At 38.3% G+C, this 16,981-nt stretch overlaps 1 protein-coding gene across 10 annotated transcripts in view; it reads left to right on the top strand.

Moving 5' to 3' along the window:
- Positions 1 to 4,665, top strand: part of LOC113116410 (POU domain, class 2, transcription factor 2-like) — a 56,672-nt gene extending 52,007 nt beyond the window's left edge. For 7 of the 10 annotated variants that reach the window (XM_026284563.1, XM_026284561.1, XM_026284559.1 and 4 more), the window contains 2 exons: positions 3,103 to 3,176; positions 3,403 to 4,665. In XM_026284563.1, coding sequence (XP_026140348.1) covers positions 3,103 to 3,176; positions 3,403 to 3,704 — 376 coding nt within the window. In that variant the 3' untranslated portion in view covers positions 3,705 to 4,665. The remainder of the gene's footprint in view (positions 1 to 3,102; positions 3,177 to 3,402) is intronic. The other 3 variants (XM_026284568.1, XM_026284567.1, XM_026284566.1) reach the window with 1 other exon arrangement.
- Positions 4,666 to 16,981: the final 12,316 nt, after the last annotated feature.

Raw genomic sequence — 16,981 nt, 5'->3', positions numbered from 1 at the left:
ATAATGTAAATGCACAGTTGTATTATTATCAATTATCAATCAGTATTGTAGAACTTATAATAATTAATTTAATTTAATTTATAAAATATTATTTGCAAATATTTGTTTTGATACTACAAAAAATATATATTACAAATTTTTGAATTAGAATTTTAGTTAGTTTTTATTTATTTACATTTCTTATTTTTTAAGTGCTTTTTTTTGTCTTTTTTAAGATTTCATATTTGTTCAAAAGATTTGGTCAATTCACATTACATCTTAGCATAAGGATTGTTTCGAACTGATGCGCCACTGAGGTCTGCTGGTGTGTGGCCTGCATTGTATTACATGAAAAAATGCATTTACTCTGCAAAGACCTGTTTTCTTGCACTGTTTTCTAACTCTTAACTAGGGGTGTAAATCAGATGGTTCATCACGATACGATACGATATCGATCCTCATACCCAGCGATATGATATTTGCCTATACTTAAAACAATTATACGATACAATTTGATATGATATGAATACAGGAGAATATAGATCGATATATCAATATTATTATACTGTCTTATATACTTATCTTAAACAACATCTACATTTTTTTTAACTCACAAATGCAACCAAAAGATATAACATGAACATTTATCTAAAATTTTCACATCCTGTTTCTCAAATGGGACATTTGCAACAAAAAATAAGCCTACACCTTTTTTTTTTAAGAATAAAGAAATATAAATAATTGAAAAAACAAAAACAAAAAAGTGACAAACAAGATCAGTAATCATAAGGTATGACAACAGTGCATATAATATGCAATGTGTAAATCCTCATTAGGAAACAACACAAATGAGGTACTCTTGTAGGAAAAAAATACATTAATGTATAAATAAATAAAGCTTTTAAAACTATTTGAGACTTATTTAGGCTAATACTATGGGCTCAGTTCTAAAAAAAAACCTTCTACAGTTAACCAAATTAGAAGCAATAGCAGAAAATGAACACAATATAACAAAGACTTAAATTAAATAAACAGTGCTTTTCAGGCAGATCTAAAAGACATGTTCAACTACAGAAATTTTATAATAAAATAACACTGCATAGTCTTCACTGTATATATTAAATATCGATTAATCCTTATAAAAGTTGTTCAGTCAAAATCTGTTTCTTTGACAGAAGTTTTCTGTTAGTCTGCTTCCACTTTAACGCCTGTTTCACACATACTCCATCTGCAGTGCGTATGCAGTCTGTGTGCGTAACAAGTCTTATTTTGCTTTCACATAGGATGCATTTGCAGTCTGATACTGATCCTTACCACAAACACAACATTTATCCATTATTTTGATTTCAAATTGCTTACTCACTGCAGATGGAGGACATGTGAAACAGGCGTAAGAAGGAAAGCAGGGATCCAGTGTAGCCAACTGATACACGTCTTCTTTCTCAACTGTTTATGTTAAGACATAGGTCTATCTGACTGCGTTTACTAACATATTCGCCAAGGCGCACATGTAATTTGGTCTGTATTTGTTCGTCCATGCACAAAAAAAGCGGAAGAAAGCTCAGTTAGGCCTTAGCGCGCTGTCGATTTGGCTGTATGTATGTGTACACTTTGGATGTGTGCGGGTCACTGCGCGCTGAAAACTTCTCACAAGCGCTCGGCGATTCCGTCAACTATACTCAACCCCAAAATGAACATTTTGTCATTAATCACTTACCCCCATATCGTACCAAACCCATAAAGGATTTGTTCATCTTCAGAACACAATTTAAGATATTTTTGGATGAAAACTGGGGGGCTTGTGACTGTCCCATTGAGTACCAAGTAAATTACACTGTAAAGGTCCAGAAAATATTAAAATACATTGTCAGAATAGTCCATCTAATATATAGTCCATCAGAATACCATATACCCCCCCCCCCCCATACCTCCTGCATCTCAATACCATTTCGGAAAGATAATGACCTGTATATGGAACCATGTAAATGGAACCAAAACCCCTAAAGGGAACAAATACAAGATGGGAGGAAAATATATATTTCTCTCGCAGTTATATCACTGGGTAATTATACTGTAGTCTTATATAAATTGCAGGCATCGGGGAGCCGCTATTATGCCTGGCACTGAAACTGCTTTTGAGTGCACAATCGCTTTTTAATTTCACTTTCACTTTCAAGATTTGCATTCGCACATACTCTGTTTATATGGAGCCACAGTACTTGCCACACAGTTTACAAGATAAGATGTTTTGTCTGTGGTGCACAGAGTTTACAAATCATTTGCCATCATCCTCAGTCATCTCTGAGGATGATGGCAAATGATTTGTAAATTCTGTGGTAACTGAAATTGTATGTACTGTATTGTATTGTAACAGGCAACCATTAATCATTTGCCTTTCTGAATATGGATTCATGTTTTGGCCACACCCCTCAATCATTGAAAAATAACTCCATTTACTATGTACAGATAGGTGCAACAGTAACTGTAACAAACATATTTACAAACATAATAATTCAGGTGCATGTGTGATAATTGCGTTAAAATGCTCTGCGAGTTAGAAAACATCTTTTGCAAGGAAATTCAAAAGGCACGGTGGTGAAAAACACTGTTTCTTCGACAGGTGAAAACTTAATGCTACAGCAGCACTTCTTCTTTGTTTTCGTCTTGTCTGATCACTCAAGCGATCTAACCACAACCTCGCCCCTCCCCACCTCCCAACCATTACAATTTCCATAGGCAATTATTTTAATGATATTCTAACGGGCTGCTTTGTGACATTACAAAACTCTGGAAAACAACGCTGTAGTCCAAACAAGCCGTTCGCTCTAGTACTTGAAAAGAGATTTTTTTTAAACAAAATGTCTCTCTTTGGAGTGGACTTTGAGTTTTGTAACTTTGTAAAACTTTTTTATGCCAAAACAAACACTAAACACTGACTAAAAGTGAAAAAGCATAATAAGACCTCTTCAATCGATGTATCGATCCATATCGATGGATTGTTACGGCGCTACTTTAAACTATGCTTCTAAATGTTTTCTCTTTTTCCCTTCCTCTTCCCTGTATTTCTGTTTCCCATTTCTGTCTGTGTGTTCTGTGGGTTGGTTATTTGTTTGTGTGACTCAGGAATATGGTGAGGGGAGTTAACACAGGAATGAACCAAGCTCTTCTTGGCTGCAACCCACTTGCTACTATCCAAGGTTTGTGTAAAAGGGAGGGTGAGAGAGACACCAATGACTTTGCCACCTCATATCAGTCATGTGTTACTGTGTCCTCTCTGTTTGAATGTTTGTTTAAGTCCTTCCACTCCTTTTCACCCTTTTCTCACATCTGCTCATCAGTTCACATGGTACTAGTGCATCCTGTTTAATGCGTAACATGTCAGTTTCGGTGATGTTTGTGAGTAATACTGTGTTTCTCTCACAGCTCTAGCAGCCAGTGGTGGCCAGCTGCCCATTTCCAGTCTTGAGGGAAGCAGCAAGGTGTTAATTGGTGGTTCTGGAGGCCAAGGAGCAGGTCTCCCCTCTTCCCTCTTTCTCAACCACTCCTCTTTGTTGCCCATGGCATCAGGCACCGGCATGGGATTGGGCAGTTCAGCTCTTGCCAAAACCTCATTTCCTGTCACAGGCGGCATGAGTCCCTCCCCTTGCTCCAGCCCCATCTCTTCCTGCTCTTCCGGCGATTTGCTACATAGCCCACACTCGATTGGAGGGGCTAAAATCGAGTGACGTTGCCCAAGGCCAATCACAGGAGGAGGAGAAGGAGGAGATGAAACCTTACCTGTCAACCAAAGCATCTCTTGATCCCCTCGTTCCCTTTCGTTTCCTCTTATTCACACTCTCTCTCTTCCGCTCTCCCACTCTACTGATGCCAAAAATATACAGAGTAGAAGAGGGGAGAGATGGAGAGACGGAGTGGAAGCAGGAAGGAAGAGGAGAGGAGGGAAAACGAAACCAAAAATACACCATGCGGCTTAGCTGGATGCAGCCAAATATATAAATAAAAGGAGAACAATAAACTATGTAGTGCAGTAAGAAGAGGACAAAAAGAGATCCTTGAGCACCAAAAACAAAAAAGAGAACAAACTTTACTGTGTGTTAAAGAACTCTTTGAAGCAAACATGTGGAGTACTGAATACCAAAAAGTATAATGGAACTTTGAGAGACTCACTATGACAAAAAAAAAAAAAAATCCAAGCATACCAAAATCTCAAATACCAAAAAACAAACACCAAAAATACGGATGGAAAAGCTTTATCCAAAGGACCTGTAAATAGCCAACCGTCCAGGACCAGACCCAGTGACAACAGTCCAGCCATCTCCGAGCTCATCATCTTATCTGCCATGCAATCACATTATTTCTTTCATGTTTATTATGATTTAATTTTAAATATGAACGAGCCGGACTCCCAACCTTGTTGTGTTTCTCTGGTTCTTCATCATTCTTGTCTGTTTTTTTCTCAAAAGTAGCAGATTTTTCCATCTGTCTTTATTGAATGTTTCAGTACATATGATCATCATAATCTTCATTCCATGCCTTTTCAAGTATATAGAAAGGATTGGGTGTTTGGTCTTTGATGTTCATTATATTAGCACTGCATAGCTTGATGCACTTGTTTGTCTGATGACATGAATGTCAAATAGTGTAATAAAAGTGAGACCAAGCTCCCCTATAGCTTTCACGCCTCTAGTTAAGTGTAAATATTCTCATTTCTCTTTTAATTATTAATTGCTCGTACCTTCCTCATTCCATTTCATGCCTTCCTCACTCACTTATTCTCCCTTTTGAATACCAAAGCGATCCATTCATACATGATCAGTTCATCATTTACATGATGCAGAAAGAGATCCGGGGCCCAAACCTTCAGGAGGCCGCTCTGGTAAGACAGCATGGCAACATGGGGAATGGTGAAGGGGCTCCCATCCTCTCTGCTTCTTTTTCAAGCCAAACAAAAATGGAGCAAAACTTCACAGCCAGTCAAACTTCCCATAAAGGAAAACCAAAAACGAACCAAGCCAAAAATCAGATGGAGGTGTAAAGTGAGTCGCTGTACAGAAAAAGAGTATCCCTTCATGCATCTCTGGACCGAGGTCACCCAGAACCATGTAGCAAGGGATCCGCCTCTGCCTCCTGTCATTCAAACTCTTCCTGGTCCTGGGTGGCGGGATCTTTGGTGACCTCACTGGACTCATCTGAAGAAGATGTTTCGGGTTCATTTGAGGGTTGGGAGGGTTGTTACTTTTGGTCTTTCGTTCCGTCTGTCTGTTTTGTGGGACTTTCCTTGGCTGTGTGTGTAGATTTGTGTGCTTTCTTTTGGGGAAAAGGTATTCACGTATTTGCGGAAATCTCATTTTTTTATGTTCCTTACTTGTTCCTATCTAGTTGTGTTAGAGACTCTAATCAGGTGGTTGAAACAATACTGTGAAAATTCAGTTCAACAGATAAGAAACCAGGATAAACATGCTCAAGTACATCCAAAGAACCAAAGTCGAGTATAAACAAGCTTTAAAGAGAACCAAATATCACATACACAACAATTTACATGCTCTCATCCACCGTACCGTTGTATTTATATCGTGCTGAAATCTGTAGTCGGTGAGTGCTGCAGGTTCAACGAGGGACGGCTACATGAACTGAGTTCTCTACGTTACCGTATAGTCCGAATGGGTCAGTTAGTGCTTCTTTAGATTTTGTAGTAAATTATCTATGTTATAATGCTTACTAATTGCTAATGTATGGAAGAAAAACATTGTGAAAAGATAAAAAAAAAATGTTGATATTTACTTAGACCAAAAATTCACAATTCTTTCTTTTGGGTTTTTGTGTTTTTTTTCCTCCCCCATTTTATTATTTAGATTTTTTTTGTGTGTGTGTTTCTTTTTTTATTCTCCTCTTGCTCGTTTGTGAATTTCTTAACAAAATTTTTTTTTGTAATTATGATTAATATTATTATTTATTTAATATATTCAAGATGCTGTTTTGTAGTGGGTGTGTTTGAGGCACCAGATTGTATTCAAATGTAAACTTCCTTTGCCAAGGCGACCTTTCGAACCAAATCCATCGACAAATGCAACCGTCGGTCCTAAAGTGCCGGCCGCTAATCGACAGCGTAGGGGCGGACACTTGTCTTCTCGACCTCTTAGCTGTTCCTTACTGGACAGAGCCTGTGGGAGGGAAACCTATCAGGGGAAAAAGCAGCACTGTGTTTCTTCTGCTCAAATGTTTCGGTAGCATTCATTCAGCGCTGAAGTAACCTTCCAGAGTAAAAGCATACACTGCCATGGCTTAGAAGGGATAAGGTCCTATATGATATGTGCGTACCTGTCTTGCCACTGCTGATGTTAGGGATGGTGTTGCTATGGTTACTGTGGCGAAGGCTACCTCTTGTGACGGCGTCGAGCGCAGTGCTGCCATGAGCCTTGACCTGAAAGCTTTAAACAGCTACAAAACCAAAAACTTTAGGAGAGGAAAGACGGAGGGATTTGGGGTTCCTTGATAGAAAATACAGTGGAATGTATGTATTGTATGATAGCAGAAATGTATCAGTGCTCCATCTTCCTCTCTTTTTGCTCTCTGCCTCACTCCTCCTCCTCTTTGTCCTATTTCTATTCCTGCTTTGTTTTTGTATTTATTTTGTAGCGTGTCTGTTGTTCTGTCTCCTGGTTAGGGGGTGTAGAAGAGAGATAGTTCCTCATATACCTCACTCTCTTAACAACAAGCCAAATAGATGAATGCTTTAAAACAAAGAAGCAGGGGCCGAGGAGAAGTGTTTTGATAGGCCAGGGAACATTATGAAGATAAAAACACTCAAAGAACCTCACTAATGCTCTGACAGGTTCACTCCCTTGGCCCCTGGGACCACTTTTCCAGTCACCAAACACAGGGCAGGACACATACACACACCTTTTCATAGATGTACACACTTATTGTGCATGTGTATGTATGTAAGTCTGAAAGGTGACTGAAGAGCGGGCGGCGACTGTTGTTGCTAGGTGACAAATGTTATGTCGTAAAACGCAAGAGATGTTGAAGAGGAATATAAGGGGAACCCTTTCAATCTTGCGTTATCTTTTCTCTAGCTTTCCTTCTTACCGTTACAGTCAGGCGCAGTTCCGGGCGTCTTAAAAACTTCTCGGTGTTTATATGCAAGTAGGCTAATAGCTGCAGCTTAAGGGAGCGTGTTCAAAGTGTGCGTCTCTCAGTGGCGTGAATCTCCAGAGAATGATACCAAAGCAACACGTCATTCTGAGACCGAACACAACACACACGCTCCCTAAGATCTGTACACAATCCTTGAGTTTGATTCGCAGCGTTTTTCAATTTAAAGGGGTCATATGACGTTGCTAAAAAAGAACATTATTTTTTGTATTTGGTGTAACGAAATGTATTTGTGGTTTAATGAAAAAAAAAAAACATTTTCCACATACTGTACATTATTGTTTTTGAAACCATTGATATTTACAAAGCTCATCGTTCTGAAAAGCGAGGTGTGCTCTGATTGGCCAGCTATCCTCTGCGTTGTGGCGAGGCATTTCTAAAAGAGGCATTTGTTGCATCTATTGGGGACATAATTACTGTTTAAAATGACTTATAGTCTTCGTGTTGCATTGCATCGCGCCACATAAACATAAAATTATGTCGGCATTCGTGATTGGAGAAACAACAACAAGCGCTACTCTACACTGATCCAAACTTGTGTATCTGAAAATTTGGGTTGAACTGTTCTGGAAAAGGACACATATGTTACAACTTAACCACTGATTTCTATCGTCCTCTTTTGGAAGGCCAAACAAAGTAGTTTCACTTTTGCAATAAAACACACAGCATTTCAACAACACGGCGGCGGCATCAACAATACTACAGCCAGAATCAAAGTTATGCCTTGTTTCTTTCCGTGAACAGTTCGGTGGCTTTATGCAAATCTTCCCACACAGTGATGCAGACATGTTGGGGCGTGTTTAAACGAGGTGCTTTAGGGGACGTGGATGAGTCTTAACTTTTATAAAGAATATCTCTTTGGGTTTGAGACTTTAGTCTTTGCAACTTTAGAAAGGAAAACTTGAAATCACATCATATGACCCTTTTAACAATCGGATATGGGTGAAAATTCCAGAGGAAAGAAAAAAAATCTGATAATTTCAAATCGCCTAAGAGAACTGCAAATTAGTTTTTCTGTTCTCGTTTTATTCTATAGTTGTTGTTTTACCTGCTCTCTCTCTATATATATTATACATAAAAAAGAAAAAGAAAAAAATAACAGCTTCAGTCCAAAGGTGTTTAAAAAGATTTTTTTAAATAGCAAATAACTTAAACAGGTCTAGTTAAACCAAAGAGCTCCACTAACACATCCTCAGCTGTTTTCTTTTGTCTCTTCTCTTGGTCACCTAGCAACCCAGTTTCTGAAGGTATCACTTCAACTATCCAAAGTAACATACGATGAAAATAATGATGAAATGTATATTTTTAAATATTCATTATTTGGGGAATAATCTTCATGGTGACGATGATGATTTTAAAGTCAAGACTTGGTATGTCTGTGATTAATTTTGTTTCCGTTTTTGGAGGTTAGCGGTGTTAATCTGTCCCCTGCATCTTCTCCCTGATTTCATGTTCGCTGCTCACTCAGTGCGTAAATGAAAGCGCGTGCGTGCGTCATTGTCTGTGCGTGCATATGTTCATGTGAGCGTATTTTACACTCTTAAATCGGACAGATATGCGGTTATTTTGGCATATGTGCGTGAATGTGTGTGTCTGTTTTGCTTGTTGATGTAGGCTACGTTGTCATGTTTTCCCCTTTCCATCGTTCTTTTTTTCTCACTTGAGTTGAGCAGTTCCTTTTTCTTCTCTTCTGTCCTCTGTGTCTCTCTTTTTCTCCCTATGGTGTCAGGTTAGCCTTTTGGTGTAATTATCTCTGAAACCAAAAAATAGTTGACAAATAACTCGCTTGTTCATTGTACAGTGTTGTTCATTTAAAGTCATTTTTGTAACTGAAAGTGTTTCACTCATCTGAATAAAAACGGTAGAGAAAAAGAACTGTGCATGAAAATGTCTTTTCCTTGAGGTGTGTGACGCTGTCAGTCCTCGTTTGGCCGCTGGGTGGCAGCACCAGCCACTCGCTGTTCTTCATATGGATGAATCATCCGCGAAGAGCTTCTGCCTCCACATGGTGCATCAACTTAGTCACCTTCTCTTCCCCTTGCTTCCTTCACTCTCTCTAGATCTATCCGTTTCGCTCTTTTCTCCCTCTTTTTTTCCACTTTTCACAGCTCTCGTTTGCACATCTGACTCATATAGGACATCTGGTCTTTGCCAGACAGCTCGTCCTTTACTCATTTTCTACTCCTCTCCAATTTAGACGATTCAAATTTAAGATTATATGTCTTTACATCTGCTACTGAAAAAACAACAACATCAGCCAAAGTTTAACTTTAGTTAGGAACCTAAAGACCTAAAGTTGAGCTGATCCGATCCTTTCCACATTAAAACGTAGTATGTTAGTAAAAAGTTAAATTAAGCAATATACAAGTAGCCTATATGACAAATCAAAATGAATATTTTAATGAGTTCATAATGTCAGAGTATTTAAGTTTTGTGTCTTTTGTTATTTCACACTTGTTTTGTCCACAAGCAGATGAGTTGGGCTGTGGAAACTGTGCATCACTGATTGCGAGGAGGGATACAACATGTCAGCGTCACAGAAACATTTCCGAAATTTGTCCTGGGTTGAGTGGGTTGGATTGTCAGGTCGTTACAAAGTTGTGGGGAGGTTAAAAGCAAAAATATGCCTGTTGTGTTCACAATGCCACTGACATTACCTACATGGAGGATTTTGTTAGCCCTAGTTAAAGACACTGATGGTCCTTTCCTACTTACATTATATTAAGTCCAGCACAAGCTGCATGTTTCTTACCAGCTTGTAAATACTGGTATTATTTGGAGGCACTTAAATGCATGAAACAGAGTCCAACAGTCAGGTTCTGGAAGCAAAAAAATCCCCTTAAATTTCTCCAAAGGGGAGTTGATTTTTAATGAAAATGTATAAACCTTTAATTAACCGTTGATTAGTCACATGACATATACTTCTCAGGTTTGGCTGCATTTCAACTGTGAATTTCCACTGAGGATGCTATCACTAAAGCTCGTCCAGGTATCATTTACCACCTAAGACCTGTGCATAAGTAAATTTAATTTCAGTCTGCAGGAGCTGTGAGATGTTTTCAGATTGGTCACAGGATGCGTCAGTCATCTCCTCTCCCACTCACAATCTGCCTCAGTCAGACTGTACCCGCCCACCCACAGAGACAGGTGGTCAATCTGTCGCTTCAGTGGCACAGGTGTGTGTTTGTGTGAGTGTGTAACAGCACTCCAAGACGGAACAGATGACGGTGGCATTTCAGGTGTGTAACAAGAGCACAGTAAATTCCACAAACATGGGGCTGGAGCATATGCTCTTTTGTTTATGTTATTATCAACCATAACACTCTATCTTTGTCATGGAATCCTGCAACAATGATTACAAGCTAAACAAATGCAGTGTGGGCTTGAGGAAATCATCTGACATTTAGTGTTTCAGAGGACATTCTCACACAAACAATCAAATTCCCTTCCTCTGCCTGAATGTTTTCACACCCTTCCCTGAGCTGCCGCACCTGCAGAGCACACACAGTGTCAGAACTATTCGACATATGACAACACTCTTAAACAGCTATTGACATTCAGTCTAAACACACAAATGGTCAGTGATCAGCTCTATAAGTCACACTTGTAACCTTTGTGAGTAATGTGTGCTTGTGATTTACACATTTTACAGGCATTCAAAGCCTCCCAAATGACAGATGACATGGTTCCATTTAGCAGAAACATACAGCATCTACTGCTTATAGTACAGTATTTAATAGGTAACAATTTTGTCTAGTTACGGTAGTTCCTCTGTGCAACTGTTGCGTGATCCCATAGCTGAACTATTCAGTGCCTAGAAATCATACAACATCATTTTATGAATTCTATGTATGTCAATTAACTGTTGTCACAACTGTTAAAGGGTTAGTTCACCCTAAAATTTTACTGATTTACTCAACCTCAAATCATTAGGTGTATATGGTGTATCTTCATTAAAGGGATAGTTCAACCAAAAATGAAAGTTTGATGTTTATCTGCTTACCCCCAGGGCATCCGAGATATAGGTGACTTTGTTTCTTCAGTATAATACAAATTAATATTTTTAACTCATATAAGTCATATAATGGAAGTGAATGGGAATCATGGCTTTGAGTCAAAAAAACATACACAAACAAAACCAAATTAAACACTGCTGCTCGTAATGATACATTGATGTGTAAAGACACAAGAAACTTGCACAGTATTTATATAGTTTTGTTTTTTTTTACCTCTGATTCACCGGAATGTCCAAACAGTCCTGAGCGCATGCTCAACAGCCGGCGCGTGTCACATCTTCTTCTTCTTCTTCTTGCTTTACAGCGGATTTGCGGTGAATCAGAGATTGTAAATCTGTGGTAAAATGAAGTGAACAAAGGACCAAGTTCTTACTGACACGGTCTGGATCTTCGTTAAAAATAAAATGAATCCAAAATTTCCTAATGTTGGGATCAGAATGAAGGCAATGCAAACTCTGTTTTCCACATCTTGGCACTGCACAGCATCTTGTTGTCTTCAGACGCATCTTTTCATCTGGTTTGTGCATAGTGGAATACTTTTTTTTACACATTTCTTAATGTGTACAACTTTAAAAAGTTTTACACATTAAGAAGTATGTTTATGTGGAGAGTCAGTGGAGGAGTGGATGATTCAAGTACACTCACATGAGATGAAGATGTAATCATAATAGTTTTCTAAAAAAAAGTACCTTAATTGTCTATGGTGTGGGTTGCCCCCTTCAATGTATTTTGTCTGTTTAAACGATATGATCTGTGGTGTTTCACTAAACACTGAAGAAAATCACTCGTTGGCTGCTGCCTTTGTAGGTACACTAGTGCGAAGAATGAAAATTAGACAATGCTGTAGACACTTATTATCATATAGACACTAATTATCAAGTTTTACCAATAGAGAATCAGTACCTGTACAGCTGAAGAAGAAGAAAAAGAAGACAGCCAGACTGACTGGAAGAAAGGCTGATGACCCCGTTGAAGAAACAGCACATGCTGGTTAGGTATGTTTTGAAGCATGGCTGCTAGTTTAAGCTGGTTCTTTGCTGGTCCTAAGCAACTCAGTAAAAAGTAACTCAGGAAATACCAAAAAAAACAAAAAAACAAAAGAGCATAAACAACAGTATGGAATACACCAGATAAAAATATTTGATGACAGAGAAAATCCTGAGTAGTGATGCCCAAGTTGCACCAAATTGTTTAAAATGACAGGTAAGGAAAAAATGAATGTGTGTGGTATTGATGTACGGTTTTTCTAAACCCTTGACCTTATAAAGGACAAGTTGTTTGGAAAATGCATGGATGTTTTTAATGATTGACAAATTGCTAACACTTGGTTTCCATGTCAGAGGCCACAGAAATCCATTTTTGAGTCAGTTATCTGCAATGTAAATATCATGTGACTAATCACTTGGTAAATGTAGAAACAATTATGTTACGGTAATGCTGAGAACATAGACCTAAACCCTTGTGACAATATTGAGATGTGATGATGAGTGATGCTAACCTGCAAAACCGAAAAAAAACTTGCAGGACTCAAGAGCACGTCGCTGATACTTTATTCCCTTTCAGAGTTTGAAACGAGGAGCTTTGGGTTACCGCCATCTATCTGGAACACACCACCACATCTTGTCAGTTAATACAGATCCTACGAGCATGAGACAAATACACAAAACTGAGAAGATATGGGGGTGTCCCACATTACACATGGACTTGGTGAGTCATTAGGAACATCTAGTGCCCACAGTATGAATTTGGTACCTACACAGATTTCCTATATTTGTGATTAGCCCACACACACACACACAGAATAACATACATCTGTCATAGCATGTTACAACAGAGGGCTCTTCAGCTTTACAAACCATAGCAGAATCAAACAGCTTTACAGTCCTGAGATGTAACTTGAGGTGGTGAATGCTGAATGGATTTTGAATTATCAGAAAATGTATTTAGCAATGAACTGTCTGAACTGTCTGAACAGCATGGCTCTTGCAGCTCTGGAAACAGATTGCTCAAATTGTTCTTATAAAAAGGTTTTCATGTTGTTCCATTCCAGCATGGAGTTTTGTTTTAGGTGCAACAAGAACATTTAAGTAGAAATTTAATACACAGATTTTGCTATTTAACTACTTTAAATAATACTTTTTTTTTTCTTTTTTTGGCTTAGGGTCAAAATTTGGCTGATTGCTATTGCACATTTAGCCCCCTGCTGTTAGATGTTGTGACTACATCATTTGGACCCAAAAATAATTTTTCTTCAGAAAGTGCTTTTTTTTTTTTTTTTTTACAGGAAGATGATTCTGGTTGTCAAGGGATCCTTTCCACATTTTCGGGATTCTCAGAAGCGGAAGTCATCATAATTGGGAAAATTTCTATAGTGGTGAAGGGAAAATCTAAACATATATTCCCCTATATGACTTTAAAAGAGGGGAAAAAAATTTGATAGATTGATAATTGTTAGAAAAATTTCATATGTGTTGTCACTCTCTCAGCCATTGTATTATAAACACTTACAGCAGTGTTAACCAGTTTTTATTTTTATTTTTTTTCTTCATTTAATGCCAAGGTAGTACAACACAAAGTATAGTGCTATAAGTGTAGATGAAAGGGGTCATGAACTGAGAAACCAAAATTGCCTTGATCTTTTGAAATGTATGAGGTGATTGTACTATAAAAACATCCTGTAAGTTTCAGAACTTAGAACTTTTCATTATTCTACAAACAGCTCATATTGAAGCCAGTCGGCCAGAATGACAGCTTTAAGAATGTTCTATACTTTATGATGTAATAGTGTGGCTAAGCACCGCCTCCACAGTAGAAGTTCAATGCCTGCTTCGACATCACTGTCTGTTTAGCCCCACCCACCGATTTGCATTAATGTTAACAGTTATTAATGCGTTTTTGACTTAAATCACAGCAGCATCTATCTATGAGGAATGTACACTGTCAAACATACACAACTATTAGCCAATCACAGCACTGCGTTTACTTCTGAGTCTGCAGTCCACCACGCTTGTTCAGACAGAGCGTTCTGATGAGAGGGGTTAAAACAAAGGAAGTCCATGATCCCTTTAAAGTTTTTGTATGTAAATTAAAATAAATTTCAAGGTAATGCATTCTGGGAAATGAAGTGTTTTTCCTCTGATGTCCATAAAATTGATTTATTAAATATGATGAAATAAATAGCTAAACACAGTTGTCTATAGTTGGCAAAGTTTAAAGTGGCTATGTGTAAAATGGCAGTTTATGACTTAAAATTATTTTTGAATTCTAGTTCATTTCAATACAACTTCCTGACATTAAATTGCAATTCTGTTTGCCACTGCAATTCTTGAACCCAATGTATAGGAACATTTTATGCGTAATATCTTAAAACCAGTTTACAGCGTAAGTAAATTTTTTTAATATGAATATTCTGTAAAACAGAAGGCCATTTTTGTGCATCTCTCTATCTGTGAAATGTCATGTAGTGATTTGAGACGGTGCTTGAATTACATGAAGTTCAGCAGCTGGTGTACTTTCAGCAGCAATGAGTAGCAGCCCTGTGGTGACCCCGCTTTAGGCCCGTCATGCTGCTAAATCAGACCTCTGATTAGCTCCACGCCTCTGAAATGACAGCTGTACTGGATACAGATCCATTGCGCTGGAATGAAGGTATGGCAGTATATTCAGTAGTGGAAACAGTGAACTGTGCCAATAGGAAGAGTTTGATCCTAAGCAAGATACTGGAGACACCATCAACACACTTATGTGCTTAATATAGCAACTGACATAGAGCGAGACATACCTCTCTGTTGCTCCTCAAATATCACAGGCCTGTTACTCCTAAGGACTTCAGATTGGGTGTGCAGCAGCATGGCATTCTCTTCTTTAACTTGTTCTCTTTATTTCCCTCTTGCCATCTTTAACCTGCCCTCCTGTCTCCCCCTCCGCTCTCTGTCCTTGGCAGAGCAGTGTGTGGTAATCCTATTACTCTTGTGTGAAAACCAGCTGAGAGAAAGAGAGGGAGACGGAGAGAGAGGGATTGTCAGGTCTCTGTCATAGTAGAGAGCAGACAGAAAGCACTTTAAGCTATGGAACATGACCCTAAAGACTGAGGGACTGTTACAGGGACGAGAGAGGAGGGGCACGAAAGGGAAATGATGGGACTCCTGACAGCTGGAGCGCCAAACTTGAAAATAAACATGTTCTTTGATGACAAAGAGCCCATTGACATGCTCTCTCATCTTTCCACTCTCACAAGGACACACACAGATAGAAAAACACAAGTGGATAAACTGTTTTTCTTGTAAATGGTAATTTTTTTGCTGTATTCATCTGTTCACATAAAGTTAAGTTTATTTATCCAAAGTGATTTGCAACAGGCAGTTCATCTTAAAGGGTTAGTTCACCGAAAAATGAAAATTATGTCATTAATAACTCACTCTCATGTCGTTCCAAACCGTAAGACCTCCGTTCATCTTCTGAACACAGTTTAAGATATTTTAGATTTAGTCCGAGAGCTCTCAGTCCCTCCATTGAAACTGTGTGTACATTATACTGTCCATGTCCAGAAAGGTAAGAAAAACATCATCAAAGTAGTCCATGTGACATCAGAGGGTCAGTTAAAATTTGTTGAAGCATCGAAAATACATTTAGGTCCGAAAATGACGACTTTATTCAGCATTGTCTTCTCTTCCGTGTCTTTTGTGAGTGCGACTGCTGTGACTGTTGACGTACGATGCTGCTGACGTGTTTTCTGGTGCGCCCAATAACAAAGATAACACGTCAGCAGAGTCGATTAACCTTTCTGTTCAAGATTTTATATGCAGTAGACACAATGCTTTAGCTGTGCAACATAAATAAAAATATCATAGTATAAAATTCGACGCCCAGTATAGCATTTCATATTTGTTCCTCCGCCAGAAAACAAAGCAGACCTACTGTGTTATCTGAATAATTCGCTTTTAATAAAAAAAAAATCATAATTAAACATTGTGAATTTTATAATAACAATTATTAAACCAATAATTACTACCAATCTACATTTGAAAGTGTGGAGCATGATGCATGAGGATGTCATGGTTCCTCGTTCTGTTTACTCTCTTGCTCCATCTAACAGATCCGTCACTTTTGTGTGCTTCACTCCACTAGGAGGCCAACAGATAAAGAGATAATGAGGCCCTCTTAAACAGAGTACTCTCTCTTTACCATCGAACTTGAGAGTACAGCAACACTCATGGGTGAAAAAATGCAATGCTTGCTAGCACATATATTTGTGCTCAGGACTCTAATTTCTGAGAAAAATCAGTGCCACACAGGAACACTTCTTTATATTGAGACCATGTACTTTGATTAACAGCAAAACGGAGGGAGGAGAGGCTGCAAGCACTGAATCACCCCAGCATCTGTCTGTCACCCCAATTTTAAATGCTGATCATCTCATAAAGAGGAACAGGGATATTAAGCTGACGGGGCAGGGGAACAGAAGAGGGGGGTTTCTCCCATAATGCTCCAACTGAGAGAAATCACGGAATTACATCAAACAATGAAGGCTGTATGATGAAATGAGAAGAATGTTTTTTTGTAAATGATCTTTTAAAACAAAGACTTTTGCTTAAATACTTTAAAATTATGTATATGGCGTATCTGTATTGGTTTATTTACAAAACAAAAAGTATTTGTAATGCATGAATTTCACCAGAGAGTGAAGGAAATGGTGTTTTTTTATTGCAAGATGTAAAGTCACAACTTACTGTGGCTTTGTATCTTTCAGTGTGACTTTGTTTAACACAACTGTGTCTTAATATCACACCATATGACCATATGAACTTTATCTCATAATCTGGTTCATTGTT

This window comes from Carassius auratus, chromosome 16, assembly GCF_003368295.1.
Source record: "Carassius auratus strain Wakin chromosome 16, ASM336829v1, whole genome shotgun sequence".
Classification (NCBI taxonomy): Eukaryota; Metazoa; Chordata; class Actinopteri; order Cypriniformes; family Cyprinidae; genus Carassius; species Carassius auratus.
This window is presented reverse-complemented; position numbering and strand designations above follow the sequence as displayed.